We start from the raw sequence: 9,684 nt of genomic DNA, 5'->3' as shown, positions 1-9,684 counted from the left end.
ATATAATAAGTTCACTTATTTTTTTTAAAAGAAAATTAATCCTCTTATATAATGAAACTCATACCCAAATGAACAGTTATCTAACTAACGAAAGTTAAAATAATTTAAAGTTGAACACTAGTAAGTAAACTAAAATTGAACTAAGAAATATATATAATAAAATATAGTATAATTTAACTTCCTAGTAAAATGGAAATGTTATTCAAGCTAACATTTGTTCTAACTTTTCATAGTATATAGAGGGTTTAAGAGTTTGATTTTAAAAGAATGTTATAAACCGGTGTGGCGTCATTATTTCCAGCAAGATTTATTCTATTCTTACAATGTCGTATTCTTAGATCTCTGTTATTGCACGTATTTCCATTTGTGTCCATGTCTATTTACCTTGTTGTTGCTACTGTTTGTATATTACTTTATTTTCACTTCTCTTGAGCCGAGAGTCTTTCGAAAATAGCCTCTCCACAATTATAAATTAGGGGTAAGATTTGCGTACACTTTACCCTCTTCAGACCTCACTTGTATGATTTGCCGTTTGTTATTGTTGTTGTTATAAATTATTTTGGCATTTTCTTAAATGAACTCCCTATTAATTATGTGAAAAATATCTGAAGAAGAATAAGCCAACGCCCAACGGTAACATTGTGGGCCAACGAGGTCTTAATACAAAGTAAAACTCCAGCCTGGAGCCTTGTAACGGGCCGGCATTACTATTTTTATCATTTATTCACAAAAAAAAAAAAAAAAAACTGTATTAGGAAGAAAACGAAAATGGCGTCTCCTTTTTCGTGCGTATAAAACAGGTAAAGTGATACGTTAACGTGCTTCGCTTTCTTCAATACTGTTTATTTATACTAAAAAGACAAATCTACCCTCATCGACGGTCGATCACCGTCGGAGAAATTATCTTTCCGATCTACTTATTTCCCACTTTATCGCTACTCCGGAACTATAAAATTCCTATTTTGCCCTTCTCCGCTGCCGGAACTTACATTCACGCATTCAATGGCGGAGGAATTTGTGAAAGCAGTTGAAGACGGTGTACATCTATCGAAAAGGATATATTTCGGGAAGGATAGGGCGGTGGCGCCGCCGAAGCCGATGACGGCGATGGAGAAGGCGTCACAGTCATACCTGCCGGAATCTCCTATGCTGTACGCCGTGATTAATGATCCTGCTATAGTTGATAACCCGGATATCCCGAGCTACCAGCCTCACGTGCACGGCAGGTGCGATCCTCCTGCTTTGATTCCTCTTCAAATGAACGGAATTTCACTTGAAGCTGATTGTTATTTGGATAATATGGCGTTCATTACTGTCACTGGATCATGGCGTGTGCATTGCGTCATGGGTAGCCGTAGCTGCGACTGTCGTATCGCCATTCCCATGGGTGAACAGGTTATTCAACTACTCCTATGTTTTTCCCTCCTTTTTGCCCCCTAAGAGATATGTTCTCTCATTCATTTTCAGTACCTTTTCGTCTGAGTTAACTAGGGAGTATAAAGTTTCTCTTTGTTGAATGAATGTGATAAAATATATAATGGTAACATGGATAATAGGAATTCTTGTCTAATTAGACTTTTATGAGCTTTTAACTGCTTAAGAATATCTTTCAAGTGACACTGTTGCGCGTAAGCTGGCCGGACACCACGGTTATTAAAAAAAAGGTATCTTTCAAGTATTCTCTCTTAGTAAGACAAAGATTACAGATTGCAGAAGCTGGTGGTAATATGCTCCATTCTTTGTGAATAATTTATTTCCTTACAAACGATGGGATTTGTAATGTTACCCTCTAATGATGCTGATGATCCTGATAAGATAGTTTCTTTTCTTTTTCTAATAATTTTTAAAAGTAGCTTCAGATTTTTGTTAAGGTTGTACTTATATGTTGTTTGTTCTTTCTCCTCATGTGTTCCTTTTTTGGGTTGAACGAGACCCTTTCTGCCTTTTCATCCTTTTGTTGCGAGGAGATATGAACATTACTTAGTCAGTTTGATGCTTTTATGACATGAAGCAAAGAGGCGACACACACTAGTCAGAATTAAGGTTTTGCTTTGTAACACTTACGTTAGGCCCGGTGTTTGTCAGGTAGAAATTAAGTTGTAAATATGTGTAAGAATAAGCATGAGATTTAGAGAATCTCTAGTGTTAGAGAGCTCCTACCTTGCCTTGAAAGTCGTTATTTGTACTGGAATGAAACGGACATGAGTAGAGCCGAATGGACATAGAGGATTCATATAGCTGATCCGACTAATTTTGGAAAAAGGAGCAGTTGATGATTGATTGGTGCTTGATGACATGGAAGTTGTCAGCAGGACACAGATCTGATCAACTGTAGTCTCATTATATAAGTTGTCAGCATCATATTGATCCCATTAACTGTTGTCTCATTAAATATTTTACTTCTTATTCGTTATCGAAAAATATATTTTGCTTCTTATGTTAGATTCTGAATCCTCACCTTATGTTTTTTGTTTCACAAAAGTGAAACACTGCTGATTTTTTGTTCTCAAGTGATAAATTATTTGGCTAACAGGGTTCAATTCTAGGTGTCGAGGTTGAGTTACCCAGGAAAACTTACTGCACTAAAATAGTTGCCGTGGATGACGAAAGCGGAACAGAAAAGCTAGCCAAAATTGAAGATGGATGCTTTCTGACGCCCCAAATTTTTACCCTTACAATACCACAGGTAAGTTTCTCTCAGTGTCCTACTCCTACATAACCTGCTATCTTCTTCATTATTGTTCATTTTAATGATGAACTTACCTCTTCAGGTGGATGGTGGAACCAATATATCTGTCACGATTAGATGGTCTCAGAAGTTATTGTATAGCAATGGCCAGCTAACCTTGGACGTACCATTTAGTTTTCCAGACTTTGTCACTCCAGCTGGAAAGAAGATCTCTAAAAAAGAAAAGATACAGCTTAATATTAACTCTGGTCCTGGAGCAGAAGTTATGTGCAAGACCACTAGTCACCCTCTGAAGGTGCTGCTTGTTATATATTCAACTGACTTATAATTTAGTGGTTGATGAACAACTGTGACATCAGGGTTGTTCTGTTTTGTTTTTTAGGAGCGACAACGTCAAGCAGGAAAGTTGGGCTTCTTCTACGAATCTGAAGTCCTTAATTGGTCAAGTTGTAACTTTGTTTTTTCTTACACGGTAGGCCCTACATGAATTTTTCGTGATTGTTATATAACATAGAGCTTGTGATTAGTTCTAAATTCCTGGAAAGTAAGGGCAAACAATTAGCCACTAGGATACTATGTTGCTATTTTTCAGCTCCAGCAATTTAAAGTGAAGTTTTCGATAAATCTGTTTATAATTTGGTCTGTGAGAATCTGTTTCATCCATCATCACTCTGTTTTCAGGTTTCGTCGACTCATATTTCTGGCAGTGTACTTTTGCAATCGCCCCCACTACTTGACACCGACCAGAGAGAGATGTTTTGCTGCTCTCTTTTTCCGGGAGACCAGCAGTGTAGGAAGGTCGGTACTCCTTTTCTTTTGTTGACCTTTGCATTTACAAGTTTCTCTCCAAAAGTAACTTATAAAAAGTTTTGAAGGTAACCAATGAAAATATGTTTGTTATTCTTCTACACTCAGCATTCATTGAATCCTAGGATGTTCCATCTTTACGTCAGATTGCTGGTTGCTCTTCCAGGTCACAAATTAAATTCTCTTTCTAAAACATAGTTTGACTGTGAGGTCGAGCTAAAAGATATTTACAGTTATTGGTCCATGATCATGCATATTCATGCCCGAGTCACCAGATTAGTTAAGGAGATTACTTGACGAGCATTTAACTTTAGAAGTTGGAAAAATAAGAATTAACAAGTGTTAACATTTGTTATTTTCCATATTTTGTGAAGGAAAGATCAATCAATAACGTCTACACCTGGAAGTAGGAAAACTTGTATGACTATCTCGACTTGTTTTTCCATTATATGTTTTCAAAATCCCTCTTATTGCTTAAGCAGGGCTGTAATATATGTGGAAGTGTCAATGCCCTTCTGTTACTTACTAAAGGAAATGTTGTCATTGTCACTTGAAATTTTCGATAGGTCTTCAGAAAGGAAGTGGTATTTGTTGTTGATATAAGTGGGAGCATGAAGGGAAAACCAATCGAGGATACCAAACAAGCGCTCTGTACGGCCTTGTCAAAGCTTGATTCTCAAGATCTGTTTAATATAATAGCTTTCAACAATGAAAAGTACCTATTTTCTTCATCACTGGAATTGGCAACCAAGAAGGCTATTGAAAATGCAACTCAGTGGATTGGCACGAATTTTGTTGCTGGTGGTGGAACAAATATTTTGAATCCGTTGACTCAGGTTATACCCATTTTTTGGATAGCTCTCTCAGGTCATATTGTTTTTTCATCTATTATAGTTGCATGTCACATTTTTGTAACTAATTAATCATCCTGTCTTCTGAGGTAGTGTCAATCTTCTTCTTTTGATGAAAAGCATGAAGAATGGAAAAAGAAAAGATAACAGTGTTATATAAGCAAGAAGGTTATATTTATGAACAGAAATATCTAGAGAGAATTTTTTTTTGTTTTAAAATCTAATAATAATTGCTATAAACTTACATGTTAATGAAATGCTTATGGTGCTCCAAACTTTTACATGGACTAGGACGTGGAGTCTGTCATATATATCATTTCCAAATTCTTTTCTTTAATAATAGTGGTGTCGGGTATGCTTGTGCGCACCTCGACTATTCTAACGGGTACCTGCTAACTTTCACTAGCACATGTAACGGGTAACTCTTACCCTCTATGTTTCTATCTGGTTTTCACCAACTTCATCGGCCACTGGCCCCCACACCCTTTGGTGTATCATTTCCAATGGCGAGTTTGTTGGTTTGTGTGGTCGCTTTAGTTGCCTCATGTGCATCTGTGACTGCATCTTCAGCTAGATACTCGGCAAGGGGTGCAATTTAGGTATCATTCTATTCAAGCCTATACAACAACAACTACATTTCAGTCCAGACAAGTTTGGGGTTGTCTATATGAATCTTCAGTGCCATGCTTCTGCAATCAAATTAATCTCCATACCTTTTGGGTGTCATCCAGTATTTCTTGCTTGTGAGGTCTGACGGATTTGTTGTAAGCCTGGACAAATCTGGCCTCTACTTATAAATATTTGCAATTTACCATCCCCCTTCGAATGTGTGAGATGCATATTTTATGATATTGAGCTTCATCCCTTAAATATCTTAGGACCCTAAGGGCCTAGTTGTTAATTGGATATCATTTAAGTATCTCAGGGCCCTAAGGGGTGCAATTTAGGTATCATTCTATTCAAGCCTATACAACAACAACTCCATTTCAGTCCAGACAAGTTGGGGCTGTCTATATGAATCTTCAGTGCCATGCTTCTGCAATTAAATTAATCTCCATACCTTTTGGGTGTCATCCAGTATTTCTTGCTTGTGAGGTCTGACGGATTTGTTGTAAGCCTGGAAAAATCTGGCCTCTACTTATAAATATTTGCAATTTACCATCCCCCTTCGAATGTGTGAGATGCATATTTTATGATATTGAACTTCATCCCTTAAATATCTTAGGACCCTAAGGGCCTAGTTGTTAATTGGATATCATTTGGTAATGAGCTTTTTGAAAGGAGAAACTAATAATCTTTTTTTTTAAGAGAAAAAACATGTGGTCAATCTCTAATAAGAAGCATCACTTACGCTTATTGCAACCTTGCATGCCGTACTAGTTGGCTGGATTTCCTGCAAGTCTATGGCATATTGAAGCTATATATTCTTTTTCACAGCTTACTGTTTCTAGAATTTTGAGTTCATTATTGATAGTACTACTGAAATGATAGAACTTTATTGTTCCTGCATTTGTCTGACAAATCCAAGATAATACTTTTACCTTTATCAGGCCATGGAGATGTTTTCCTATAGCCAGCAACACATTCCTGTTATTTTCTTGGTCACTGACGGAGCTGTTGAAGATGAAAGACACATCTGTGATGTTCTGAAGAGTCATCTGATGCAAAACCAAATGATATGCCCGCGGCTTTATACATTAGGCATAGGTATGTAAATGGAAGAAGCATAGAGGAGATGCATGACGTTCTCTGTTTTCTATCTTAGCCCAAATATATGCACAAAAATCTTGCTAATCACGAAAATAATATTTTTGATTTCGTCACATTTTTTAGATGCGACCAAGCTTGGTAAAAACTTTGTTTTGTAGGTTGTGAATGCTTTAAGGGATATATAATCACGAAAATAATAATCACGAAAATAATATTTTTAATTTCGTCACATTTTTTAGATGCGACCAAGCTTGGTAAAAACTTGGTTTTGTAGGTTGTGAATGCTTTAAGGATATGGTTACTGCAAAATGCATCACATTAGACACCTAAATCATGAGTCTTAGGGAGTTTACATCTTTTCAGTTTTCACCTATGTACCAGGCATCTGAATTGATTCATCTGTCCTTGGTGCAGTAGATTTATGCTCTTTAATAACCAATCTTAACATGAATAATTTCAGGGTTGTTCTGTAACCACTGTTTTTTGCGCATGCTTGCAATGATGAGTCATGGCCACTATGCCGCTGCTTATGATGTTGGTAAGTTGATTATTCTGCAGCATTTTTCTTGTTAAATCTTTTTCCCAAATGAAAGCTCTTGCAACATGATTGAAAGATAGCATGATTGAAAGATAGCATCATACTTATTATTTTTTTATTCAATGAATATAATTCGTGTGATTTTCTTCAAGATAAATTACTTTTTGATTTGTACATGCTGAATAGGAGCCGCTTTTACAACTTCTAGATCATTTTTTCCATTGTCTAAAGGTATAAAATCTTAGCAGTGGTCCCTTTATATGCTCCGCTTAATGTCAAACGATCTTATATGGGCAATTGTGACAAGTCGAACTAAGACGCTAGGGTGGAGATAATGCGGTAACCTATCATGACCACAAGGATGACATACACTTTTTATCTCAGTCCACTCAAAGTGATTTTCCTAGAGAATGATTGTGCCAGTTCCTATTTGTGCGACCATGATGACAACTCTGTGCAGTTTTAGCTTCCTTTTTTTCCTTCCTGGGACCTGATATAATGTTATTGTTCATACTTATAACTTGAGACGATCTAGCATAGATTTCCTGCTTTCTTGTGACAAATTGTATGCAGTTGTGACCTGAAACTAATTGCCTTCTCCCTTATGTTTGGTGGTCTTGCACAGATTCTATTGAAGTTCGTATGGAGCAGCTCTTCTCCAGGGCATCATCCGTCATTCTTGCGAATATTTCCTTTGAGAACCTTGACGGTCTTGAAGAATTTGAGGTGCGCGTATGAGCATATATTATGTTTTTTAGTAATAGTTCTTGGATGGATCACAATTATGATAATTTTAAATATTTACCTAATAACAAATCTAATCAGTTACAAAAGGCCTACAAATAACTTTTGAAGAAATGGATACCATACTACATGTAATACGGAGAAAACTTTAGTATTATCTACATGCTTAATGGTACGTAGTTGAAGTTTGCTGATCCTCCTATATGAACACATGCTTCCTAAGGAAACTCCACTTAAATTTTTCAATAGGTGCTTCCCACTTCAACTCCAGACCTTTCATCTGAGGGTCCATTGGTGTTGTCAGGCAGATACCGTGGAGTATTCCCCGAGATGCTTAAAGCTAAAGGAGTCCTTGCAGACTTGAGTAACTTCTCTGTGGATCTGAAAGCTGTACAGTCAAAGGACATACCTCTTGATAAGGTAACAACTAACACGTCTTTAGATATATATGAAGCACAAACAGTAAGACTTTTACCTCGTGAATCTACATATTTTCTCCCATGAGAAGAGCATATACAAAGAAAAAAATTATCTAAATGTCACTTGAGCATTCATGAACCTTTGACGAGAATATGGAAGTACTAGAAATACTATTAATACTACTGGCATAAAAAAGGAATACACTCAACTACCTACTAGGTACTAACCGTCTATCCTAATTCTCGACCTCCACACCTTCCTATCAAGGGTGTGGAGGTCGAGAATTTCCTTAATTTGGCTGCTGAGAATTTTTTCTGGCTTTTCCGCTGCCTACTGAACTCCTCTATACTGGATTTAAGAGGATACATTGATTCAATTGCTTTGTATGTTGAATGTGCAGGTGTTGGCGAGGCAACAGGTTGAACTGATTACTGCTCAGGCCTGGTTGACTGAAAATAAGGACCTTGAACAGAAGGTTGCTACCTCCTACTATTAACTGGAACGCGTAGTTCGATTGTTTTGATCTGATATTTTTGCCTGTGTAGTCTTGGCTTAGTCTTTTTGGAGTTCCTACAGACTAATCCTTCTTCTCCTATCTTGGCAGATAGCACAAACGAGTATACAACATGCAGTAATTTCTGAATATACACGCATGATATTGATGGAGACCGATAGAGGCAAAGTAGTCACTGAGTCAACCTCCAAGCGGAAGGTAGGGAACTTACTGATCAGAAGGAATTTAGTGTTTATACTAGATCTAACAGTTCCAATAAAAAAATATACTAGATCTAAAGCTCAGTTCCGTGTACTCAATTCTAACTTTGAGTATCTGGAAATACATAACGATAAAACATGATCATCTCTATATTTTTGGCCAGTGAATTCCAGTTACTCTGTTGGCAGAGGCTGCATGGAGTCGAAAAACTAGTTCAAATGGCTATAATCTTATTTTATTTGGCACATTTAATATGTGTTTGGCAGGGATTTAATTGTAGTCACACCAACACCGAATTACAGAAACGACCTGAGTTGTGCCATATACTGTGTAACAATGAGTTTGCCATAATAGATATAAGAATTTGGAATAGTGTATGTGATTTGCAAGATTAGCACCCTGTCGTATTCTTTCTTTAACCAAAGTTGAATGAAGCAGGTCTCCACTGCTGCTAAGAATATTGAAGAACCTAAATTGGAGAAGAAAATACTGCTAGAGAATCTTGCTGTTGGTTTTGGTAACTACAGCGCTACAGTTGAAAATATTCCTCCTGGAGCCTCTGAGACAAAACCCGAAACGGCAGAGATTTTAGCAAAGGCAGCATCTAACTGCTGCGGAAAGATGTGTGACATATGCTGTTGCATGTGCTGTATTCGAACGTGTTCAAAGATGAACGATCAGTGTGCAATTGTGCTGACGCAGTTTCTGGGTTCCTTGGCATGCTTAGGTTGCTTCGCTTGCTGTGAATTATGCTGCTCTGTAAATGATGGATGAGAGTTTCCCCAGCAATCTCGTTGTATATTTTGTCAAATATGACAGATTTATACGATTGTATTTAGTTTACATGTTCATGAGCATTCTGTCAGTATAGTCATTTAGTGTTTTACAGATCTTTGTGAATAGTTATATATTTATTTATCTAAGCAATTGGACAGAAGTTTTGCCAATTGCTATACTGTAATGATGTTGAATACGAACAAGTTTGTTCATCTGAGAAGAAATACGATTGAATTAGACATGATCAGCAAAAATAAAACAAGATACCGGGACACCACATAAAATATTTTCTGCACATGTTTAATCGAAATACACCCTCGGAGGTGGTTCTTCCCACGTGCTTTTACGTTGGTTTGATCAGCTTTTAAGCCAATCCAAACACCCTCTTAAGCAAGCTTGAGTGCTTAGAGGGTTCAATAACGCAGTTACCCTC

General features: G+C 37.0%; 1 protein-coding gene across 1 annotated transcript; it reads left to right on the top strand.

Annotated features, from left to right (window-relative positions):
• The first annotated feature begins 708 nt into the window (after window positions 1-708).
• On the top strand, window positions 709-9,510 carry LOC107776530 (uncharacterized). The gene is made up of 13 exons (XM_016596450.2): window positions 709-1,395; window positions 2,534-2,686; window positions 2,772-2,984; window positions 3,072-3,161; window positions 3,371-3,487; window positions 4,063-4,332; window positions 5,898-6,054; window positions 6,518-6,595; window positions 7,221-7,321; window positions 7,589-7,759; window positions 8,160-8,234; window positions 8,364-8,471; window positions 8,913-9,510. The coding sequence occupies exons 1-13, from the start codon at window positions 1,003-1,005 to the stop codon at window positions 9,246-9,248; spliced, it is 2,262 nt and encodes a 753-aa protein (XP_016451936.1). The 5' UTR covers window positions 709-1,002; the 3' UTR covers window positions 9,249-9,510.
• The last annotated feature ends 174 nt before the right edge of the window (window positions 9,511-9,684 follow it).

The sequence above is a fragment of the Nicotiana tabacum genome, chromosome 10 (assembly GCF_000715075.1).
Source record: "Nicotiana tabacum cultivar K326 chromosome 10, ASM71507v2, whole genome shotgun sequence".
Classification (NCBI taxonomy): Eukaryota; Viridiplantae; Streptophyta; class Magnoliopsida; order Solanales; family Solanaceae; genus Nicotiana; species Nicotiana tabacum.
The sequence above is the reverse complement of the archived record's forward strand: the minus strand, read 5'-3'. Positions and strand labels throughout refer to the sequence as shown.